Source organism: Myxine glutinosa, chromosome 5 (genome assembly GCF_964187855.1).
Source record: "Myxine glutinosa chromosome 5, kmMyxGlut1.1, whole genome shotgun sequence".
NCBI lineage: Eukaryota > Metazoa > Chordata > Myxini > Myxiniformes > Myxinidae > Myxine > Myxine glutinosa.
In genome coordinates, this window is record NC_136265.1 from 164,723,176 (window position 1) to 164,749,483 (window position 26,308).

At 47.2% G+C, this 26,308-nt stretch overlaps 1 protein-coding gene across 8 annotated transcripts in view; it reads left to right on the top strand.

Moving 5' to 3' along the window:
- Positions 1-667: 667 nt before the first annotated feature.
- The window catches only part of LOC144892410 (splicing factor U2AF 65 kDa subunit-like), a 51,236-nt gene continuing 25,595 nt past the window's right edge, over positions 668-26,308 (top strand). For 4 of the 8 annotated variants that reach the window (XM_078778979.1, XM_078778984.1, XM_078778982.1 and 1 more), the window contains exon 1: positions 733-913. In XM_078778979.1, coding sequence (XP_078635105.1) covers positions 865-913 — 49 coding nt within the window. In that variant the 5' untranslated portion in view covers positions 733-864. Of the gene's footprint in view, positions 914-26,308 lie in introns of all 8 variants that reach the window. The other 4 variants (XM_078778981.1, XM_078778986.1, XM_078778985.1 and 1 more) reach the window with 4 other exon arrangements.

The window sequence follows — 26,308 nt, forward strand, 5'->3', positions numbered from 1 at the left end:
ACTTTAATAGCCGGCGAAGCCGGTGTTGTGAGTGCACGCTTATTATGTTGAAAAGCCAGATTTTGCTGGATCCTTTGAGAATTTCGAAGCTTTGACGCACCAAATCGCTCCATGGAGGCCGCCATCTTGCGGATGCGGAAATATCCATAAATAATTGCGAAAAAGTTCAATAGAGGCTTTGGCTTCGCCGGCTCATTGCGGCTTTGCAGTAGGGTCATATTAGTGTTTACTATAGTTTACGCATACTGTTTACCATAGTTTACCAACAGTGTTTACCATAGTTTACCAATAGTGTTTACCATATTTTACTAATAGTGTTTACTATACTTTGTTATAACACGCACCGCTGTAAAACACAAATAAGCAACGTCCCCCCTCCGTGTGGAGTAATTGGTTAGTGGTTAAAAGGGACAGGTAAAAGACAAGGTAAGATAACCATCCCATCGGGTTATTTGTTATCGTTGTCGTCATCGCTGTTGTTGTTTGTGCGGTTTTTCCAGATACTGTAATCGTGTAATGTACTTTTATTTATTTAGTTATCATTCCATATCTGATTAGCAAAGTGTCTGTTTGTGTGCGGAAGTTAAATTGACTGCATATATGTGCCTTTATTACCTTGCGACATCTCACGTCGTGAAGTTTCCTCTTTACGGGGAACTCGAAATACGAAACGCGATTGCGTCATGGCGATGCGCGTGTGATCAGCGTAGTGGCGTCATCCCGGTGGGTTTCACTCCAGTCTCCAAGACTCCAAGTGACATTGTCGGCCATTTTCTCTGAAGGGTTGTGAAGCGTTGTAACCCGGGTATTCGGGATTCCTTTTGCTGCGGTTCTCCTCGTGCAAGTGTGGCCCCGTTCGGAACCATGGATAATTCCGGTGAGGTGGACAAGCAGCTGAATGGCAGCCGGCACGGTGAGCCTGCGATGTACTGACGTAAAGAAAGCCTAGGCCTTGTGAAGTAAGACGTGCGTTGGTAGGCCACACAAAGCCTGACTAAGAGTAAGACTAAGAGGCTTCACTCAAAAAGACCTCGAACGTCATCGATCGTGTTTTTATTTATTGTTATTTGTTTTCCTCTTACAGTTACTCAGGCTTAAGGTGGAATTTGTACATCGTCGCACAATGACAATAGGAAACGAGACACTTCTCTGCTTTCGCGACAAGGGCATCGTCAGGTGTACTTTTAGGACAAGGACATTTATTTATGAGGAGGCGTTGCTGTACTTTCAGAAGGACATTAAGAGACAAGTATAAGTGTATCTTTTTATTTTTATAATGTTGAGAGACAGACAGGTGTGCCCTTCTGCGGACAGTATGTAAGATTTGAACCGTGTAAAGACGTGGGTTGGGATGGGAACGTTAAACAGGCTCCATCTTTCCAGTGCTCCCCTCAGAGTCTGAGGACCGTTTCTGCATTTCTTCTTTTTCGTCAGTGCTTGAAACTCCATGCACTTTCAGACACGTTCAAGTTGTGTGTTCTGGCTTGGGGGGGGGAAAAAATACATCTCGCGTACAAGGACAACAAATCGAAAGAAGAAAGTCTGGTCCTTCGCACCTGCAATTGATGTACTGTAATGTGGAAATGTATCACGTGGGTGGAAATACTGATTAAATGAATAAATTTGTACACACACGTAAACACCCCCATCTTAATTTCGCACCTCAAAATAGTTGTTTACCGAAAGTAAGAACTTTATTAACTTGTAAGCAATATGTGACGTTCAAAATGACTGTGTGTGTGTGTGTGTGTGTGTGTGTGTGTGTGTGTGTGTGTGTGTGTGTGTGTGTGTGCGTGCGTGCGCTCACATTCTAATTGTACATCTACTATATAAGACTAAGAGTTGCTGGTCTGTCTGTGTCGCAATTTTTCTCAGAGATGGCTGAATGGATCTTCGTCAAACTTTCAGAGGTTCATCAGTGAGTGTCTGGGAGTGTTTTAGGCAAGAAAAAAAATTACTGAAAAAATAAAGTTCGTTTTTTTTGGATAAAAAAAAAATTGTTCAATCGTGCCTAAGCCTTTTTTTAAAATTAATGGCGGTTATATGCAAGTACACATTCGCATAAATGAATACAAAACAATCACCAGACATTTGAACACAAATAAATCAAACAATTCCGGAAGTGTACGAAGTTGGTAGTAAGGCTTCTTTCTCATCGGCATCGCACTTAACTCAGAAAAGTGATGAACAGCACATTCAGCAGCATATATTCAACGAAAAGGTGAAATGATGATTTGACATTTCTGGTGGATTCTGATTTGGATGTAATTGCTTTTCCATTATATTTGTTCTCATTTCAAATATGTTAATGTTTTTTTTTCGCTTGAGCAACGCCGGGTACTCCAGCTATAAACACTTATATACTTTACCTGGGGTACAAATACAAATACAACTTTGGCTGGGGGGTAACATAGGCTATGTGGGAGCGGCCTCATGCAGGGGTGTGGGGGACTGGGAGAGGGGTGTCAATTGTCTATGTAAATGTGTACCGTGTAGCGCCACCTGGTGAGGGTGGCAGAGGGTATTACAATTTTCTTTTTAACCTGGGCAACACTGAGGTTAGAGGGTATTACAATTTCCTTTTTTACCTGGGCAACACTGAGGTTAAAGCACTCTGCACGGGTAAAAAAAATTTCTCCTTCTCATTCCCCCTCCCCCGAAATGGAGGGGCCTGTCAAAGCCACCTCCCCCTAATGTGAGATGTACTCACATTCTGATCGAAATACTTTATAGATGTAGCTACTCGCATTATAATTGTACATACTTTATAGACGTACTCACATTCTAATCGAAATACTTTATAGATGTACTCGCATTATAATTGTACATACTTTATAAATGTACTCACATTATAATTGTACATACTTTATATATATGTACTCGCATTCTAATTGTACATACTTTATAGATAATAATAATAATAATAATGCATTTATTTTATATAGCGCTTTTCAGGAAGCCCAAAGACGCTTTGACAGAGTGCAAAACATAACGCATAGCAAAACATAAAGACAATTGCAAAAAAAGAAGAATCAATAGGGAAATATTCAAAGCACAAAGGAGGGAGAAGGAGAGGAGATAGTCAGGGGTTAGATGCTGTGGGTTAAATGTTGAATGCAGTGTTGAACAGGTGGGTCTTGAGTGATGTTTTGAATGTGGTGAGTGAGGAGGAGTCTCTGATGGTGTGAGGTAGCGAGTTCCAGAGGGTGGGAGCAGCGATGGAGAAGGCCCTGTCCCCCCAGGATCTAAATTTGGTCCGGATGGGGGGGGTCAGGAGGTTGGTACCAGCAGAGCGGAGGTTGCGGGTGGGAGTGTGTCTGGAGAGGAGGTCAGCCAGGTAGGATGGGGCCAGGTTATGGAGGGCTTTGTAGGTCAAGAGGAGGATTTTGTACTGGATTCTCTGGGAGATGGGGAGCCAGTGAAGCTTGTAAAGGACGGGGGTGATGTGGTCACGGGTCCGGGAATGGGTGAGTAGACGGGCAGCGGAGTTCTGAATGTATTGGAGTTTATTGGTGATTGTTGAGGGTGAACCATAAAGGAGGCTATTGCAGTAGTCCAGACGGGAAGTGATGAAGGCGTGGATGAGGGTTTCTGCAGCCACAGAGGAGAGGGATGGACGGAGACGGGCGATGTTTTTCAGGTGGAAGAAGGCTGTCTTTGTGATCTGTTTAGTGTATTTGTCGAAGGAGAGGGTTTGGTCAAAGATGATGCCAAGATTCCGGATGTGAGGGGAGGTGGACACTGGGAAACCGTCGATGTTGAGGGCAAAGTTATGGGTGGACTTGGTGAGCGTTTTTGGGCCAATGATGATTATTTCAGATTTATCACAGTTAAGTTTGAGGAAGTTGATTTGAAGCCAGGATTTTATTTCAGTGATGCAGTTTGTCAGGATAGAGTGGGTGGCGGTGGAGATGGACTTGGTGGAGATGAAAAGCTGGATGTCATCGGCGAAGCAGTGGAATTGGAGACCATGACGGCGGATTAAGTGACCGAGGGGGGACAGGTAAAGGATAAAGAGGAGGGGGCCAAGAACTGAACCTTGGGGGACACCTTGGGGGAGGGGAGCAGTGGGGGATTTGCAGTTATTGATGGAGATGAACTGACGTCTGTCAGAGAGGTATGATTTAATCCAAGAGAGGGCAGTGCCGGTAATGTTAAAGGTGGTTTCAAGTCGGGTGAGGAGGATGGTGTGATCGATGGTGTCAAAGGCAGCGCTGAGGTCGAGGAGGATGAGAATGTTGAGGTTGCCAGCATCAGAGGAGAGGAGAAGGTCGTTGGTGATTTTGAGGAGAGCAGTTTCAGTACTGTGGTTGGACCGGAATCCGGATTGGAATGTTTCATACAGGTTATTGGCAGAGAGGTGATGCTTGAGTTGAGTGGCTACAGCGCGTTCCAAAACCTTTGACAGAAAGGGTAGGTTGGAGATGGGTCTGAAGTTATTTAGGGTGTCAGGGTTTAGTCCAGGTTTTTTCAGAATGGGGGTAACAGCAGCAATTTTGAGGGATGGTGGGACGATGCCTGTAGACAGGGAGGAGTTTATTGTTGCAATGATAAGTGGAGAAAGAGCAGGAAGGGAGGCCTTGACAAAGCTGGAGGGGATGGGGTCAAGAGTGCAGGTGGCAGTTTTCATTCCGATGAGGAGTTCAGAGAGGTCAGTAGGGGAGACTGGGGAGAATTGAGACAGGGGATGGCAGGATAAGGGGGGGCAGGTGGTTTGAGGGGGAGCGGGTGCGGCGGTGGTCAAGCTGTTGTAGATGTTTTCAATTTTGCGTTGGAAGAATGAAAGGAAGGAGATGCAGTTGTCTATTGTGAATGACTGGGTGGTGGTGTTCAGGGGGCTGAGGAGTTTGTTTATTGTAGAGAAGAGTGCTTTTGGGTTTCCGGAGCCAGAGTGGATAATTTGAGAGTAGTAGGCGGAGCGGGCGCGGGAGAGGGCATCTTTATAGTGTTGTATGTGGTCCTTGTAGGCCTGGGAGTGAACTGTGAGACCTGTTTTATTGCGGAGTCTTTCAAGTTGGCGAGCACGAGTTTTCATTAGGCGGAGCTCAGGGGTAAACCAGGGAGCAGAATGGGTGAAAGAAACTGTTTTGGTTTTTATAGGCGCAATTTGGTCAAGGCAGGAAGAGAGAGTGTGGTTGTAGTAGTCAGTGAGGTCAGAAGGGGTGTGGAGGTCAACGAAGGGAGAAGTGGACATTTTTTCAGAGAGGGTCGATGAGAATGAGGCAGGTGAAAAAGCGTTTAGCTTACGGAAGTTGATAGTGCGATAATGCCTTGGTGCTGGGGTGGGGATGTTGATGGTCAGAGTGATGGCTAGGTGGTCAGAGAGAGTGAGGTCGGAGCCAGAGAGATGGTGCAAAATTAGTCCAGTAGAGCAGACAAGGTCCAAAATGTGACCACGGTTATGGGTAGGAAAGTTGACATGTTGAGTGAGGTTAAAGCAGGTGAGTAAATCAGTGAAGTCAGTGGTTAGCGTGGAGTCAGTGGAGTCCATGTGGATATTGAAATCACCAAGGAGGAGGATTGAGGGGGAGAGGGAACATAGCTGGGTCAGAAAGTAGGAGAAGTCAGACAGGAATGATGGGTGTGGTTTGGGAGGGCGGTAGACAACAGCCATGACTGACTGTGTGTGACCAGAGAGTTTAAAAGCCAGGTGTTCAAATGATGGAGCAGATGAGATGGAGATGAGGTTGGTCTTGATGTCTTGTCGGTGAATAACGGCAATTCCACCACCTCGGCCCTCCGAGCGTGGTTTATTGATGTAAGAATATCCTTTGGGTGTGGTGAGGTTGAGCGTGTAGTAGTCCAGTGGTTGTTGCCAGGTCTCAGTGAGACAGAGAAAGTCCAGTTTATTTTCCAGGATGTAGTCGTTCAGGATGAGGCATTTGTTGTTGAGGGACCGGGTATTGAACAGGGTGAGCTTGATGTTGTTTTGTACGGCGGGTATGAATCCAGGTGATTTGGCCAGGGTTCGCAGACAGGAGGTGCGATTTTGTGCGTTGTTGTGACCAGGTGTGTTGGGACGATGAGTGGGAGTGCGCTGAGCCGACCAGAGGATGGGGATGGAGTGACCTGATTGTAAATAAACAAACTTACGACCGGAGCCACGGTGAATGTACCTGGGTCGACGCAGGAGTCCATTCGATCTGATTGCAGAGATGCATGATGGGGTGGAGCGGGTTTTAAGCAGGAGAAGCCTTGCGGCAGAGTACCGCAGAGCCATGCCAGCAGGAGCGAAGGCAAAGCGAGCACGCGGCCAAGGGTGAGGAGGCGAAACAATCGACACAACCAACGGGAGTGGGCCCGAGGAAACAGCGATGGAGCCGAGCAGGTGAAGCCCGGAGCAGCAGAGCAGAGCCGGGACCGCGCAGAGGAAGACTCAATGGCCATAAATCCGCCACGACCACCAGGAAAGCAAGACACGGACAATGGTCCAGTCAGAGAAGCGGCGAGCAAACGACGCCAGCGTCCTCTCACGACCGGACCGGAAAACGGAAGTCTTATGATGTACTTATGATGGAAGATGTACTCACATTCAAATTCTACATACTTTATAGATGTACTCGCATTCCAATTGTGCATACTTTATGGATGTACTCACATTCGAATTGTACATACTTTATAGATGTACTCGCATTCTAATTGTACATACTTTATAGATATACAGTAATACCCCGGCCTACGTCATTAATTGGTTCCATAAGCCTTGACGTAAACCGGGCGTAATGTCGTAAAAATGCCTTAAAATGAAGACAAACACCGTAAAACTTTAGGAGTAAATAACTGGAGCGGGCTGCGGCTTCGCCCTGAATCTTTGCCACTCCCCGTCGGGAGTCCCTCCATTGTTTTCTATCGGTCGGGTCTTCTCCTCGAACGGGGTGACCGGCACGGACGTGTCGACCGTGAGCTGGCTTGTGTGCCGAGTGGCTCCGCAGCCCGCTTCACCACGGCGTGCTTTACCCAACGTGTCCGAGCAGTTTCACCGGTAGTCGTGTCATGTCGTCTGTGACGAACGAACGAGCTCAGGGTTCCGTGAACTCGGCCGCCCCGGGGATCGACGCTCGCCTCCGAGTCGTAGGCGTGCCCCGTCTTTCCTCGAGCTGCCGAAGTTGCTTGCTTCTTTATTTTTGGAATATGCGCTATATGCAGAAACGATGACGTACAGGCAGGCATTTGCAAATCCATGTACATGTGCACATGCACACGTCGATCGTTCGTCGACGCCGGATGCCGGCGAGGTGCCCGACGAGGCACCCCGGCTCGAGGCATGGCACGGTCGTTCGTTTCACATGGGCCATGGGGCCTGACCTCGTCGCGGACATTGCACACTCTGCACGGTGACATGAAGTGACGTCTGCCACGGACGGTCGTCGGTCGTCCGAGCCGGCATCGTCATGCTTCGCCGTTGCCACGTTACGTTGGTTGTTTTACACAGTAAAGGAACCTTTACACAGTAAAGGAATAATCACAAAAATACCAGCGAAAGGCAAAGCAAGCACGCGACCGCAGCACAGGACAAAATGCATATGGCGTCGCCTTTGTTTTGAATGAGAACCAGCAGCTACGCGTACGTACAGTATACTATATAAGACTAAGTATACTATATATACGTACAGTATACTATACGTACAGTATACTATATATACACTCCGTATACTGTACGTACATTTTAAATATTTTTTTATGTGCTTTTTATTGTATTTTAAATTGTTTTTTAGCTTCTTTTATTGTTAATTTATGTACTATTTTATTTATTTTAAATATATTTTTAAGGAAAAATTTAATTTCTTTCACGTCCGTAGGAGTGATGTAAAGTCGCACATAATGGCTGAACTGAAATTTACTCTCGAAGAGTGGCGTAAAGTCGGATTTGACGTATGTCGAAATGGCGTAAAACGGGGTGTGACTGTACTCACATTCTAATTGTACATACTTTATAGATGTACTCGCATTCTAATTGTACATACTGTTACAGACGCGGTTGTGGATGTTGGTTTACCGAGCGGTTTGGTATGACCGCGCCTGCACGTTTACCCAATTATACTCGAACCTTGGCCGAGTCGCGCTATGCTAGGTCAATGAAGGAAAAAGACACAACGGCTGGGATTAAAATGACACGACACCAAGGGTTCAGTTCTCAAGACCTCCGGAGGAGGTTATATTATGGCGGAAGGTTAGATTACAGGAATGAGAGGGACAGCATAGGAAGATAGGCACTTAAACACGGTCTTATAATAGCCCCGACAGACGACAGATAAACAGGACAAAAACTGACTCACACGGGGATTGATGGCAAGGAAAGCGGGTAGTCGATGGCTCAAGGTGCACTCTTGGCTCAAGGACAGAATCGACCCGGTCCAGTCCAGAGATGCGGGAGGTCTCTCTCAGCGCTAGAAGGTCGTGACTGGCTCTTCTTCAAGCTCGGGGCGCATCTCTCGTCACGTCCGGTAAGTCGCTGCGTATATCCGGCGGGGAGTGACACGCCCTCGGCTAGTTAGCTCCGCCCCAGATGGAATCGGTCCGCCCTTCTTATTGGGTGCGGGGGGGGTTACTGGCTCCGCCCCTGACGAGGAGCTGACAGCCAGCCCCTTCGTGGTAACCCCGTGGAGCGCATGGGCAATGGCGGCTAACCACGCCGTTGTGAGGACGCACACTCCCCGCACGCCGCGCCGCGCCCCTCTGTTGTTGTAGTTGTTGTTGTAGTTGTTGTTGTAGTAGTTGTTGTGGTTGTTGTAGTTGTTGTTTCATGGGGAAGATGGGAGGAGGTAAGGGGAGGTCCTAAACTCACTACTGGTGCCATACAATCACATTCTGGTGCAACGAAGAGTCAGAATTAATGGAAACGAGTCCTTAACTGACATAGACTAAGAATAACTAGCAAGATGTCCTATAGTTGTCTACGTGAGATGCGGTGAACCTGGGCACGACATTTAATGGGGGAAAAAGGGGAAGGTCGGTTCTACAGAGTGTTGTTTACAGACAATGGGACTAGGGAATGGGGGATTGGGGATAGTTGGGGAGTATTGGGGAAATAGGGGAGTATTTACAAGCGGATATTGAGGCCAAATGCCATATCCGCAACATTGCACCCTTCTCTACCCTCGGGGCGTCCCGACCCGATAAATTTTTACCTAATTTAGTGTGGCACTCAGATGTAGTTCCCTCTACTATTAACTCTACCCTGAGTGCGACAGTTTTACAGATATTCACAAATGAGTAAATATGTCCCCCTGCGACGTTGCACCCTTCTCCTCACAGAAACACACCCACAGGATAACCGAATTGCGGAAAGAATTCGCAAACTAAACATACAGCCGGTAGGGAGCATTATTTACAAGACTACGCTGCTATTTACACTACGATCCAGGACCTGTTTTTGGAGGAACACATGCAGATGTTATGCATAGAGAGAGCACGCATGCCAGCATCGATACACCAACCCACGAGTGCTCTGTGGCCTTACGGCCTTTAATAATGTGCAGAGCACCCCTTCCAAGCATCAAAAGCACCACCCCATAACACAGTCAGCACCATCCGGTGCACCAATAAAGTGTCTATAAATCACGGTGTGGTGTCACAGCCGGCCGATGGTCTGCCGCTGGTCTTGCCTTCGTGTGGTGCACTTGGCCTTCTTACTTCTTTAAAAATAAAGAAAGGCGCCAACCGCGTCCATTTCTTTATTGTGGCCGTCAGGGGGCCAACTAAAAGTGGTTCACCTGTATGGCATAGGTGCCACGTTGACCCATAGGTCCATCCACGGGTGGTGCTTGGCCGCAAAAGAACTGCGGTCCATTGTGGGTGGCCACCAACATTGCGGTCCATATGGTGTATCGATCCAGGCAGCAAGCAGCGAAAGTGCAGGCCCACAACTGCGTAGCCAGCACCTCTCTCTCCTCTCTCTCTGCCCCAAAGCCAGATCCTCGGAGGTGGGAGACAAAAGAAGCAGACAAGTGAGTAAGGTGGTAAGGGCGCAAAAGTGCACGCAATGCAAGGTAATGCACACTGGGGGCACATGTGAACCAGGTGAGACAGGTACGTTCCTACCGTACGCCCCCCCCCCCCCCCCCCCCCACCAGGTAACCTACATGGCCCCTCCCTTACCCCTTACTGTATCCACAAAACACAACACTACCCATAAACATCTACTTTACAAATCAACAAACATCCCTACTGTCTTCCCCGTTCCTCCCATAAACCAAATTCGTCTTCTCTCCCTCCTAACCAATCAAATTTGCCATTTTCAACTTTCATCAAAATTTGCCATCTCCAACTCAACATCATAATTTGCCATTACCAATTCATCATCAGTCCCTCCTAGGGAGGGAGAGATGGAATCACCCCAATGTCTCATCCACGTCGTGATGCGTCTCACAAATCCAACAGCAATTCTCATTTCCTGCACCAAAACAAAGAAAACACAGGTGTGGAGTCATCATCATCACCACAGGTAAGTGGCTGCGTATGGTGCGACAGGTTCATCAATCCTAACTATTTCCTAAATGACTTTAACAACTTTACATTACCCGGGGTCTTTCTCCGGCCAAACCATTGGCCCTCTTACACTATGGGTTCTAAAAACCAATTCCCATTGTCCAACTGTGGTGCTTTTCAATTTGGGGTCTCACTCCCCCGATTCATCTCCCGGTGCCCTCGCACAATTTCTGGGCTGTGGCGTGTACCTCTCCCAGCGGGTCTACCCACCTGCACACCTCCACCACTGCAGTTGCCTCCGAGCTTACCTGCTCCTTACCCTAACCTAACTACCTGGGGAAGGCCCTCTGGCGCTCTCCCCACTCGGTGCCCTCTCTGGCACTGGGCTACCCGGGTCCGTCCTCCGGATCCTCGGGCCCCACTGACACTAACGGCTCCCAGAGCCCACCTGCGGCCTCACCTGGCCGACATCCTCACAGTGGTGGAGTGCCCAACCAACTACACACACTAACAGGCTACACGCCCAGCCATTTCCACAACACTAATGCACCCATCCACAACACCATTCTGCAACCGCACCACAAATGCCAATATCCAACCACAATTTACCTATACCCTCTACCTAACACTTACACTACCCGCCCCGGGTACTCGTGAAAGGGGTCCACTCTTCCCCCATCCACACCTTCGCACCATGCACACCACTCCGTACCACTTACTCCAACTCTCTCCACACACCTGTACTTGCACACCTGTGCTCTCACACCTGGTGCCACCTGCACCCTTCTCTCCCCAAGCGCATTCGCGCTGATCCACACACTCACTACTCACACACTACTCCACACACCTGTCCAGTTGCACACCTGTGCAATCACACCTGTTCAATTCTCACACACACGGCATCATCTCATCTAACTACTCCCCTCTGAAACTTGCGCTTCCCAGTCGTCCCTTTAAACTATTGCGCTCCCACGTCATTATCATCCATACTAATCTACCTGCGTCCCCACTACAGGTACCAGTCACTAACTAAACTTAACGTCACCTAATGTCATCTTCGCTAGATCCCTACACACCATATCCTAACCCACCCGGGCTAGTTTTCACTGCCATACACCCCATAAACTATTGCTCCTTTGCCCCCACATGGGAAGGGCGGCAGGGATGCCAGCTTTACCCACCGGGCCCATCGCTCACTACCAATTTTGCACATCAAATTTCAACAAATCAAAAATTTGCCAATCACTACCCATCATCTGCCAATCATTACTGCCAATCCTTTGCCAATCATCAAATTTTGTTTTTCTCTAATTTTGGGGCCAAAACACTAACCTCATCACCCAGTCTACTCACTAATGCCTCTCGGTGCGCCAATTCCTGTCCAAAGCCCGGCTTCGTAAAGCCAAGCCATGAATGCGGGTTGTTTGGTGCCAGCGGCTGGATACGTCCCGCATTCGGTGCAGGGCAGGAGGTTTACCCGGGCCGAGATCCCACGCACCATCTCGGCACGGAGCCATCCCATGGCTCGATCTCGACCTGCCGGAATGCCTCAACAAAAAGTGGTCGCCATGACGACCCTTCCTATCCAGCCGCCCGCTCCGCCTAGTGGAGCACGGACGCGGCCGTTCAAAGCGAGGCCCAGCACGCACCGAGGGCCCGATTCGGCTAAAAGTCGCTCTAACCTCTAACCCGTCTAACGTCGATGCTTCACCTGGACGCTTACACCCCGCAGCCCGTTCCTTGCTCACACATCCAGCCGTTTCCATGCTCCTTGTACCGTTCCTTACACACCCAGGTACACCCATTCCACTCACAGCCTTGGTCACACACCTGACCACCGAACACTTTGGCACACATTCGTTGGTCGCACACCTCACCAACACACCTCTTCGCGCCCCCTCCTCTGTCACCTCCTCTGTGACAATCACAGGTGTGCTCTCATTCGCACACCCAACCACGTGCCTCACTACCAACTCAAATGTGCCTTCCCACACACGCTCTACCATTCCAGGTGTGCATCCTTCCATCCCAGGTGTACATCCTCGCTCACCTGTCACAACCAACTCACTCTCCTTGTCACTCTCACTACTCTCACCTCCATTCTTGACAGCGCACTCACCCTTACTCTTGACAGCGCACTCTCTCCTCATGCACCTGTCCGTTACACACCTCTCTCGCGCACACTCTTGCGCACACTCTCCCGTCACACCCTCTGTAACACTCACCACAGGCGTGCATTCTTCCTTACTTTTGACAGCGCACTCTTTCCCCATGCACCTGTCCGTCACACACCTTTCTCGTGCACACTCTTGCGCACACTCTCCCATCACACCCTCTGTAACACTTACCACACCGCGCTTCCATGTGCTCCCTCGCACACGCGCTACGACCGACTCACTCTCGCCAGCACCCTCACTCCTTGGCACGCACTTTTTCCTCACACACCCCAGAGTCGGACTTTCTCACACACCTCCTTTTTCGCACACCAGACCTGTCGCACACTTCACCCACGGCCTCTCACGAACACCCGGGTCCATCTCGACCCCCAAGCTTCTTAAATCCCCTGGCGCATCATACGCACGACCATATTGGTCACCACTTACACCGGGTCCTCTTCCTCTTCGCTTCCCCTCCATCACCTGCGAATCCCTCATCCGGTTAATGAGCACATCATCACGATTCGAACACAGACTTTGGACCAATTCTTTTACTTCCTCCTTTATCTCTTTCTTATCCTCTCTCCGTCGCTTTTTAATTTCGCTCACCCCCTCTTCCACTTCTTCTAATTTCTGCTTCACCTCCTTCATCTCCTCGTGCGCCCCTTTAAGTTCTTCCTCTAACTCCACTTTATTTTTTTCTATGTGCTCCCGCACCTCCCGCTCTTTAACCTCCATCACCTCTACCACTTTGTTCATTTTTCTCGTCAAGTCCTCATGTACCGTCTGACACTCTTTTTTAATTACCCCTACGTCCTTTTTCATCTCCTTCTGCGTCGATTTTAACCCCTCTATTACCGCTGTGTTCTTCTTTACCTGCTCCCCCAACTCCTTTTGTCCCACTGTCAGTTGTTCTACTCCCAGCGTCAACTCCTCTATACCACTTTGCAATTTTACAGTCCCCTTTCTCACCTCCTTCTCCATGTGCTCCTTACAGTGCCTCACCTCCTCGCGCACTCCTCCGACCTCCTCACTCACACCTCTTCTGATCTCCTCTCCCATCACTTGCATCTCCTGCTCAGATGCCACCCTCATCTGCTCCATTTCCTCCCTGTGAGCATCCAGTTTAGTTTCTACCCCCATTCTGACCCCCTCTATCTGCTGCCCCATTTGGTTAACTTCCCTTTCCGCTTGGTCCCTCATGTCCCTCAATTTGCCTTCCATTCTGTTTTCTAACCCCTCTAACCCCTGTTGCATCCCTTCCATTTGATTCTCTTGAGCGGCCATTCTGTTTTCTACCCCCATTAACCCATTTCTCACCTCTTTTATCCCGTTGTCTAACCCCTCAAAATTATTGTCTAACTTCCCAAATTTCTTGTCTAACTCCTCAAAATTATTGTCTAACTTCCCAAATTTCTTGTCTAACTCCTTAAAATTATTGTCTAACCCCTCACCGGTACCCCTCGCTTCGTCCCTCATTACCCCCATTTCGTTTCCCATTACCCCTATTTTGCCCTCCAATCGCTCACCCTGAGCATCCATCTGGTTCCCCATTACCCCCAATTGGTTTCCCATTACCCCCATTTTTGCTTCTAGCCTCTCCATAAGGGCCCCCATTTGCAGTAGGAAAAGGTTCGAATCCACCAGGGGCGCTGCCACGGTCGCGGGCGCGGTGACCAGCGAGGCGCCATTTTGCGCCCCCGCAACGTCGGGCGCAACGACGCTATTTTGTGCGTCTGCTACCCTCGCTGCTTCGCTCTCCTCGCGTCCCTCAATTTGGTCCTGGACCGACCCTGCCTCACTCTCCCCTACCGGACCCCAGCTGTCTTGATCCGCCATAGCGCGACTTTCAAAATTCGGGTTTTTATATTTGGTAAAACACAATCGAATTTCGTCGTTATAATTTCGAGCGCGGGAAACGCGCTCCGGATCGAATTCTACCTCCCAACACCAATTGTTACCCTAGTGGTACAATTGGTGTTCCAAAATTTGGGCCTAATAAATTTAGTCCCAGGTCCGAATCCGAAACTCCTGACACCAATTGTTACAGACGCGGTTGTGGATGTTGGTTTACTGAGCGGTTTGGTATGACCGCGCCTGCACGTTTACCCGATTATACTCGAACCTTGGCCGAGTCGCGCTATGCTAGGTCAATGAAGGAAAAAGACACAACGGCTGGGATTAAAATGACACGACACCAAGGGTTCAGTTCTCAAGACCTCCGGAGGAGGTTATATTATGGCGGAAGGTTAGATTACAGGAATGAGAGGGACAGCATAGGAAGATAGGCACTTAAACACGGTCTTATAATAGCCCCGACAGACGACAGATAAACAGGACAAAAACTGACACACGGGGATTGATGGCAAGGAAAGCGGGTAGTCGATGGCTCAAGGTGCACTCTTGGCTCAAGGACAGAATCGACCCGGTCCAGTCCAGAGATGCGGGAGGTCTCTCTCAGCGCTAGAAGGTCGTGACTGGCTCTTCTTCAAGCTCGGGGCGCATCTCTCGTCACGTCCGGTAAGTCGCTGCGTATATCCGGCGGGGAGTGACACGCCCTCGGCTAGTTAGCTCCGCCCCAGATGGAATCGGTCCGCCCTTCTTATTGGGTGCGGGGGGGGGGGGGGGTTACTGGCTCCGCCCCTGACGAGGAGCTGACAGCCAGCCCCTTCGTGGTAACCCCGTGGAGCGCATGGGCAATGGCGGCTAACCACGCCGGTGTGAGGACGCACACTCCCCGCACGCCGCGCCGCGCCCCTCTGTTGTTGTAGTTGTTGTTGTAGTTGTTGTTGTAGTTGTTGTTGTAGTTGTTGTTGTAGTTGTTGTTTCATGGGGAAGATGGGAGGAGGTAAGGGGAGGTCCTAAACTCACTACTGGTGCCATACAATCACATTCTGGTGCAACGAAGAGTCAGAATTAATGGAAACGAGTCCTTAACTGACATAGACTAAGAATAACTAGCAAGATGTCCTATAGTTGTCTACGTGAGATGCGGTGAACCTGGGCACGACATTTAATGGGGGAAAAAGGGGAAGGTCGGTTCTACAGAGTGTTGTTTACAGACAATGGGACTAGGGAATGGGGGATTGGGGATAGTTGGGGAGTATTGGGGAAATAGGGGAGTATTTACAAGCGGATATTGAGGCCAAATGCCATATCCGCAACAATACTTTATAGATATACGGTACTCACATTCTAATTGTACATACTTTATAGATGTACTCACATTCTAATTGTCCATAGTTCTAATTGTACATTAAATGACAACAACCACGCTGGCAAGAAGCCAAGCAGAGCGGGTGGGGGCAGAACCCGCCCATGAGCGAGGCAGGGAATCGGGGGGGGGGGGGGGGGCGGAGAGGAAAGCCTGCAGGGCATGCCCTGAGGTACGCAATTGGCCGGTAGCTGGGCAGGCGAAATGGGAGGGACGTTCGGTGATTGGCTCACGGGAGTAAAGAAGAGGAGTGCACTTGGTTGGTCTTGGACAACCAAGAAGCTCACTATTTTGTGTGCTCTTGAGGACGTTTTGGGTGGCAATTGCAAAGGAGCGTCGCTTATCGGGACTCATCAGTGGGCTGAAGGCTGTGCTGTTCGTCACAAGGAAAGAGAATTAAAGCGAAGAAGGCCATCTTCGGTGCTCACTCCACGGCTCTGGGCGCCTTTGTCCTTGATGGCTGGCACCATCTTGTGCGCTCCGGCGCGAGAGAACTTAGCCATCGCCCCACTCTCCACGAAGAGGGCTACTTAAGGCCAAATCTAAGTGCCGGCACGAAAGGGACATTTTATTTTATTTTACATTCCCGTGTTTGTATTTGTCAGTTTGAGGAGACGTCTCAGATTCGGAAATTAATTTACCTTCAGTTTTTATTTCGACATTTTCTCCCCTTGCTTTATTTTAGTTAAATTCATTGGAGCTGTATTTTCATTTGGCATGTTTCTTTGTACGTGGGTCGGGAATAAATCAGTGTTTCTTTTCGTTCAGATAAATGACTCGCAGCCTCCCATCTCGTGCATGATACCTGCCATATATTTGGGTGCCGCCTCAGGAGTAAAAATAACTGTTTCGGCCATCCGTCACCTTTTATCTTAATCGCCGGCGACACGACAGTATACATGCATCCGTCCAATTTTCTCCAGATTTCCCTCAGGTGCATATTAAACAATGCTAGCAACTGTTAAGAATGGGGTTATGCATCAAATAAGGGTCATAATTGGGCTGTAAGAGTGTTGGGGACAATATTGCATGCCACACTTAAAGATATGCCCGGGAGAAATCACCCATGACAAGAGGCCAAGAGGCTAGTATGTCCAGATTTAAAGTTTCGTTGGATTTTTTGGGGAAAACTATATATATTTGGAAACTATATTGTATAGTCAGTCAGAAAACCAATGTTGCTATTTGCACAGACTCCTGTATGGCGGCCATCTTGGATTTTCAAAATTGCCGCCGTAGAACTAATTTTTCTCAATATCTCAGCTTCTAAATAACATAGAGCTTTGATTCTAACGGCTAAACATACATTTTCAAGGGCCCCGAATCCAATGGTAACAAGTTCGATAAGCTAGACATGACCATAGAGCTCCTATGTGGCGGCCATCTTGGATTTTTCAAACTGGCCGCCGTAAAATTGATGTTTCTCAGGATCTCTTCTAAATAAGACGGAGCTTTGATTTTTCTAAATCCCAAAAACAGTCCAACGAAATCTAAAATCTGGACATGCTGAACCTGACTGTGTTGACTGTAATGAGAAATACTATTCTACTGCGAGTGTTTTGCCCTTTGTGGGCCCTTGTGGCATACTGCCATATAACACACAGATACTCCTAATGTTCATGAGAACTTAAAATCTGTTTACGGGTGGACAAGCTACTAAAGTAATAAGTTTGATCCCCAGTGTACAGCTGAGGAAAATAATTAGTTTACAGCGTGTGTTTTTGTATTATTTATATACTGAGCAATATACCTGATATTGTGGTGATGGTGGTAGTGTATTTGTAGCCTATTATACATCAATATGTCTGTGGTGGTGGTTGTATATATCGGTAGACCTGACTTGAAACGCACAGTCGTCCCCAGACTGGGTGAGCTGCATGTTGTCATGGCGGCTCTCCGAGCCCTCGGAGCCTCCATGGAGAACTCGGGCATTGATGATGCTTGGGTAGAAGCTGATGTCTATGGTCCAGCCACGACGCGGCAAATCCTGAAATGTACACACTACAAGCGGTCTCTCCGTGCCCATATATATTCATATGTAGCACTTTATGAAATGGTCCTGGAGGAGTTCTTTAAGGACAAACCACAAGTAAAGGATGTGTGTTTCGAGGCAACAGAGGGAGTAGAAGCTGCCTGTGCTGAGACGAACAAGTGCACGAAAGCTGAATCTGTAAAACAAGCAAACACCAAACTCCTTCAAGTCTTGACATCTGATGGGGGTGGTGACGGCACTCGAGGAGTGGGAAGCACGGAGATCCAAGAATGCAATGTTCAAGTCAATGATGAACTATCTACATTGGGTGGAGACAATCCTGTTATTCGTGGCAGCATCACGGAGTGCTGACCTGGTGCTTCACCTCCAAGCTGGAGAAGAACTGAGCAAGTTATTCTTTGCCATGGACCGGATCAAATACAAGTAGTCTAGTAGGAAGACTAGGTCCCCCTGCACCCCCCGGAGATATACTTCTAATCAGTGTTTCTAGATTGGAAAAAATGTGTAGAAAATGACTAGCTATGGCCCCAAGCTGAAAAAATGTCCCACATACCATTTTTATGCAAATTACTGCTGCCATTATCAAAAAAACGATTTTTGACATATCTCAGCCAATATTGCAGATAATTGAAAAATGAAGGTGTCTAGACCCATGTTTTGAAGGGCATAGATCATGATAGAACTATTCATAACATGATTACATGTGTCTATGGTATACTAGTATGCATATTAATGCTGTAATTACAAAATAATCAGTTTTACAAATGATAAGGATACGTTAATACTGCAGATAACTTAACATGGTACGTAAGGGGTCTAAACCCAGGTATTTTCAAGGTTAAATGTCAACAAGATGCTCCTGAGTCTTGCATAGGGGCGGGACATTGGCAGTAACATTGGTACCACTCAACTTTTCTTCCCACCATTGACTTTGTATTGCGAGAGATTTTCACTTGCTTATTTAAAGGTTTCTCACCCAGCCCACGTAAAATCTACCAACTCCTGCTGTTAACTCCCAAACATATTTTTTTATGTTATCCAATCACAGTGCAGAAATGACAGACTAGAGATCCAAATTAGTGCTGCTATAGCTGCCATTTTACATTTCCATCCATGTAACATGCGCGCTCGCGCGCTCGTATCAATTGGTAATGTCGCGCGCTCGTATCAATTGGTAACGTTGATGTTATTGAATACCTCAGTTGAAAGTTCAGTCTTCCATTCCATCTGTGTGTTGTTCTTGGTATTCATCCTCCAATCTAGCCAGGTAAGATGCTAACTATAATGTTACTCACACTCTTGACTTCAGTTTCTGCATGAAATCATAAACAGGCAGAATAACAGCTGAGCCAGCTAGCACCATGTTAGCTAACGTTAAAGCTAGCCTCATCTATGTACAGTATGTTCCTAATGTCGGTGTAACTTAAACTTTTGTTAATGCCAAACATGAGACATATCTGTTGACTTCTGTATATGAATTGAACCAGAAAGAGGCACGACAGCTGAGCTAGCTACAGTAACTTAGCACAATGTTTCATTGGCCTAGATAGCTAACGTTAGTGTGGAAGAATTTAGATGTTTTAGCTATTAGCACTTTTGATGCCACTAAACATGGTTTAGTCAGCTAAAAAGTACCCTAGTGTAGAACATGACTCAGAACCTCTGTTACCTCACTGAAAACTCAGAGCCTCCTTTCACAGGCACTTTTAACATCATTCGTGATTTCTTATTTGTCATTTAACAGTGATGGTAGACATCGACAGCAAGCATGCCCAAAAGAAAACGGAGTGTAGAACCTGCAGCCCAAAGCTCTCCTCCTACATGCATCCTTCATGTACCATCCATGTCTGATCATGGGGATTTCACGCCCCTCCGTAAAATTAAAGGATCTGCTTCAGAAAAACTGCAACTGCTTCAAAAGATCCGGGATAGACGTCTCAACCAACCGCATGACTCCCCATGTCGTATGCAATCAGTATGTGATCAGATCCCGGCAACTCTTCCTGATGACCTAGAAAGAGTAGGATATCACAGCAAGTGTTATAAGCACTTTGTCCGCCACTTTCATCGTCTGGGAGATGATACAGAACCAGGGCCATCAACCTCATCATGGCATCACTCTCCTCGTAAACCAGGAGGTTCTGCTGAACCCATCTTCCCGCCAGAGTGTATATTTTGTGAGAAAGTTGAGACCAAAGATGCTCATCGCAATACTGAGAGGCCTACAACCTTCCCATCCTTTAAAAACAAAGAAAATGCATGGGAGCAAATCGAAACACGGGCTGAGAAAATGGGTCTCTATCGACTCCATCGAAAGGTGAAAAACAAAGACCTCTTTGCATGTGAGGCCAAACACCATCCGTCATGTTTTAAAGCTTTCCGCACAGCATTCTACAACTATGAGCGTGCGATTCACAGAGCCGAAGCACCAAAGGAGCAGGCTTGCATGTCAGCCGCCCATGAAAAGGCATTCAACTCAGTACTGGAACACATTCAAACCCAGGTCATCCAGCAGAATAAAGTTCTACAGCTTTCTTCCTTGCGCTTGCTCTATGTCGAGGAACTGAAACTGAATGGATATGAGAACTCAAATTATCGGTCAGAGAAACTACTGAAACGCCTACAGAATGACCCAATCAAGGAGCATATCCACTTCACGAAGGTTGATCATGACAAATGTGATGTCATTTCTTTCTGGCTTGTGCACAGCTCAAACATAACAGTTTCCAATGCTCTCGCACGAGCATTCACACTCGGAAGCACAAACAAGAACCAAAATGTTGCCCTCCAACTTCGCCAGGGTATTCTACAGGCTTTCAGAGAGTGTAAAGACCAACCATGGCCACCAACAGCTGAAGACATGGAGCTCAATCCTGAAGACATCCTACCTCCAGACCTTGTCCGCTTTCTCAGCGTGCTAATGACTGGCAAGGAGGGCATCGAGACAGAAAAGGTGAAGCGTCTGGTCTTCTCCATTGGACAAGATCTGTGCCGTGCAGTGTCAGATGGAAAATGGAAGTTACCAAAGCACATTCTCCTCTGTGTGACTGTAAGGCACCTGTTCCGAAGCAAACAGCTCACCACAATACTACACAGGCTTGGACACTCTGAGAGCTACGATTTCGCCTTGGAGTTGGAAACTGCTCTCGCCAAGGTCCTGGATGAAGTCTCAACTTATCGTACACCACAAATTGTGACAGGAGAGGGCAACCTTGTATTCCACTGTGAGTGGGACAACTTGAATAAAACCACTACCAGTGTGCACGGCAGCAACATTGTAAACAGTGCTGGAGGAATCATGGTGCAGGAGGTCAAGCCCGGGTTCGAGAGCAGCAAGGACCGAATGCTACCTACCATCAATAGGTCACAACAGCGTAGCCTGAAGGTCGACACACCAAAAACTCTCCCACCCTTGCACTTTACTCGCGTTGGCCCGAAGTTCCCTGAAGGCTCATCATTCACACCGCCAGCAGAGAATGACACAGTCTATGCCACTACGATGCAAGAGTACTACATCTGGCTCTTCATCAGATACATCGGAAGCTGTGGCCTGCAGCCTGTGCCTGGGCTAGGGGGTTTCACCTCTGCAACTGGTTCTCCCCCACCCAGCAAATCAACAGTCGACTACTGCACGCCTATCCACCAACCGATCACAGACAACGCAGTTGTTCGTGAGCTACTGAAGCGTTCCGAGGCAGCAACTGCTGAGGTGGGTCAGAGATGGGTCCTGAATACATTTGATCTGGGTGTCTGCATGAAAGCCCTTCCCATCATCTGGCGCTGGCCAAATGAATTTGCTAGTCATGTAGTAACGATTGGACCCTTCCACACATCCATGAACTACATTGGGATGCTCACTGGACACAAGATGCGTGGTTCTGGATATGCAGAGATTCTCTTTGAGGCACAACTAGTAACAAGTGGATCTCTCAAAGGTGTTCTCAGTGGAAAGGCCTACGCAAAGTCCCTCTTTTGCCTCAAAACAGTGTGTGAGGCAATGGAGAGGCTGTTGATGGAGAGATTCACTGAGGAGGAGAACATCATGATCTCTGACCCTGCTGTGCTTCTCAGAATGACCCAGTCTTGCAACCGAGAGCACCTCGATGAAGCCCTCAAAGACCCCTCAACTCTACTCCTCATCAAAAAGCATCAAAAGAAAAATAAAACTTTGTGTTAACGTCTGTGTAGACGGACCTTAATATGAGTCTATTATTTCGTAAAACTGTGATTATTTTGTAAATAAAGCACTAATTAGCATACTAGTATACCATAGACACATGTAATCATGTTATGAATAGTTCTATCATGATCTATGCCCTTCAAAACATGGGTCTAGACACCTTCATTTTTCAATTATCTGCAATATTGGCTGAGATATGTCAAAAATCGTTTTTTTGATAATGGCAGCAGTAATTTGCATAAAAATGGTATGTGGGACATTTTTTCAGCTTGGGGCCATAGCTAGTCATTTTCTACACATTTTTTCCAATCTAGAAACACTGATTAGAAGTATATCTCCGGGGGGTGCAGGGGGACCTAGTCTTCCTACTAGACTAAAGCGGCTCTGGCCCCGATACATCGCAGACATGTATGACCTAAGAACCAATCACCCTAGGACCTGGGAAGAACTAGGAGCTGGCAATCTATCAGTAACCAAGAATGACATCCCGTTTGTATCCATTGGACCAGATCATGCATGTGAACATCTGAACAAGCTGATGAAGATTCACTCTGGACTGATTGGCATCTCTAACAATGCCAATGCTAGACAGAGATTCTTCATGGTTACACCAGAATTATCACGCCTGTCAAAAGACTTCAAGAGTCAGTTTGGCCTGGAAGGTGACAAGATCACAGAACATCATGACCTTGGTCCAAGTGCAGTCAAGAGGGAGCATGAAGCAATCAACAAGATCAAGGCTGCGATACCGAGTCACGGGAATCCATTTGACACTGAAGGTGACAAGCTGCACAATGTGATAACGAATGCTTACATCCCAGATGAGTATGTACCACAGATCTTGAACATTGATGTCACTGGTCAGAAGTTGTATGAAGACTACGTGTCGGAGCGTATCAATGGAGATGTTAGCCTCTGGGCACCAGTCAAGAAGGAGAACAACAAGATGTTCACGTCTGGGAACAAGAGAACCACAGTGAAACTCAGAGACAGGACTGTGGATCTGAAGGAGACTAAGGAACTGTACGGAAGGCTCATGGTCCTTGCCAAGTCAAACAGACGTCAACCAGAAATATGCCATCGGAAATTACGAGTTCACTGTGACACCAAGAGCACTGTTCGCTCCAGATGGGACAATTCTTCCATGCACTGACAAGTCGAAGTTAATTCATCTCCTCGACAAGTTAGCAAGAGCAGAAATTCACCCCGAAGATCAGCAGCAGACACCAGCTGCAAGTGTTCTACAAGAAGATCCAATGGACACAAGAACTATGGCATCCACATCTAGTAAACCTACAAGTCGGAAGATTGCACTGGTGGATGGGATGGTACTTGTGCATAAGCTGACAAAGAAACCAGCCACTGTAGTGAAAGTCAACGATCTGGGTGAATGCTTCAATGACAGACTCACGTCTCTAACAAAAGATTGTGATGAGATCATACTGGTCTTTGGCACGTACAAAAACGATTCTCTGAAGAGTGCTACCAGGGCTAAAAGAAGGCAAGGAAAGGATGCAGTACAGTATCAAGTCAGAGATGACACCAACATCAAACACATCCCAATGAGCAGATTCCTTTCTCATGACAAAACAAAGGCTGATCTGACTGACTATCTGGCAGCGAAAACTCTAGAATACAACAGTCACTCATCCAAGTTGATCATCACGTCTGCTTCAGGGCGTACTAGGAGCAACAGTGACCTGCTCTTCGAGGACAACAACCATGAAGAACCTGACACCCTGTTGATCCACCAGGCCGTGCTGGCATCCCAGCGAAACCCACATGATGCGCAGTTGGTGGTCTTCTCTCCCGATACAGATGTCCTGGTACTAGTCATAGCAAACTATGACCTACTGCTGAGGAATACATCCATTTCCATGGCCTCTGGAATACTTCAAATAGAGCCACTGTGGACAGCTCTAGGGGTCGAAAGAGCAAAGGCGTTGCCAGCCTTTCATGCTTTCACAGGGGCAGACAACACTGGGAGGTTCTCTCGAATAGGCAAAGCAACCTGGCTGCATGTCTACCTCAAAGCAAGTGAAGATGTCATAGACACCGTGCGAATGCTTTCAGATGCAACTGAAGTGACGGAGGACATGTTGTCCACACTAGCTAACTTTGTATGCGCTGCTTACTCTCCAAATGGCATCCACATCGACAGCATCCCCGAACTACGATGGTATCTCTTTTGCAAACACATGGCAGAAAGTGACAGGCTTCCTCCTACTCTTGGGGCTCTCAAGCAGCACATCCTTAGAGTCCATATCCAAGCCAGAGTGTGGGGTCAGGCAAGCATTGCTCAACAGGATCCTCAGCTGAATCCCCTGCAAAACGGCTTTTACAAAGACACGGATGGACAAGTGAAACCAACCACAACTGAGGAGCCTCCAGCCCCCAAGGCCATCATTCAAATGGTTAGATGTCAGTGCAAAACAGACTGTTCTTCATCTAGATGCTCCTGCAGAACAAACAACTTGGCTTGTACAGACCTTTGTCAGTGTGACATCCAGTGCCAAAATGATGAGGACTCAAGATGTGATGAACGAAAGCGATGAGGATGATGATGACTTTACTCAATGATGAATCAAAGCTCTGTGCTCTTTAGAAGGTGAGTTACATCAGTTTTACGGCGGCCAGTTTGAAAAATCCAAGATGGCCGCCACATAGGAGCTCTATGGTCATGTCTAGCTTATCGAACTTGTTACCATTGGATTCGGGGCCCTTGAAAATGTATGTTTAGCCGTTAGAATCAAAGCTCTATGTTATTTAGAAGCTGAGATATTGAGAAAAATTAGTTCTACGGCGGCAATTTTGAAAATCCAAGATGGCCGCCATACAGGAGTCTGTGCAAATAGCAACATTGGTTTTCTGACTGACTATACAATATAGTTTCCAAATATATATAGTTTTCCCCAAAAAATCCAACGAAATTACATCGTGAACCTGACTATACAGTCTATGTGTAATCTGATGGCTAGCAAAAGCGGACGGGCAATGGGACGCATCATTCTTGCGTAAAGACTCTTTTTAGCACTTTAATTACCTAAAGATCATTACAGCGTACGTACGTAGAGGCCTTGCAAGTCAATACGGCTCCATTCAGTCCGTCCCGTGATAAGCTTAGAATGCATCAAGGGCATCAAGGTTTCCTCCAAATTTCGTTCATTTTAGTGTTAAACCACAGTTTAACATTTATACATCTTCACACGGCGTTTGTCCAAGGTGGAAAACCCACTTGTAGATGGGGGCAAATGAAGTCCCTACAACCTCTGTCATATGACCCCTAGTCTCCATAGATGGTTTCGTTAAGATTGGATACGTAACGACCGAATATCCTCACTGCTGGCTGGAGTAACCATTGCCAAAATGTAAAGTAGCCATTGTTCGATAAAAATGTAATTCTTTCTTTAAATTTATTTCTTTGCAAAAATACATGAATATTGAATATGAACTTTTCTTTACAGACCAGTGTGCTCGTTTTTGCTTATTTTTTCTGCTTTTTTGTTTTTATTTTGATCAACTATTATGTATGTTTTACACCACTAGTAAATGCTTTATCCATTGCTCCGTCCAATGCCGCCATGAGTTTTTCATTTGGATCTTTGTGTATAATGAGGAACAATCACAAGTTGTTAGCCATTTAGTTTTACTCCTCTTGGTGTTGTTTTGATAAGAGCCCTCTCACCTTTGACTGACTGACGTGATACAATCTCAAGTCTATTTTTTATCACTAGAGTACAAGACCTGTCACGCCACTGACGTGAATATCGATCTTTGTGTAATTGCAAAAAATAAAAAATAAAAAATAAAATTAGGCAGTGTATAAATACCGGCCTAGCTATGCACTCAGCGAGCGTGGAGAGTGTTAATGGGATATTCATCAGACTGTTTAGATGCTGAACTGTGAGTAATATACAACAACACCTTTTTCTTCCCTTTTCTTCCCTTTTCCCTTCTTTCCCTTTTCTTTTATAACACCCTTTTCTTCTTTTCCTACAAAAGGATGCTTTCGTCTTGCTCACCAAATCTATTCATTCCAAAAAATATATATAATACCATCTCTTACAGTTCCTCCTTTCTACATTCCCTAAACTATCCAGAACTCCATCCCTCCTCCAGTGTCCTCAAACGTATTTTTGACTCGAAGGTCTCAAACTCATTTTGCAAAAAATGTTCGTTTCCCATGAATCGTACACTTTTCAAAATCCTCCCCATCACCCATCCCTTTCAAATCTCCCCCCTTGCCCCTTCCCTCCCCTCCCTCCTAAACTCCCCCCACACCCCTCCCCTCCGAGACTCTCCCTCGCTCCTCCCCTCCTAGACTCCCCTCTCACCCC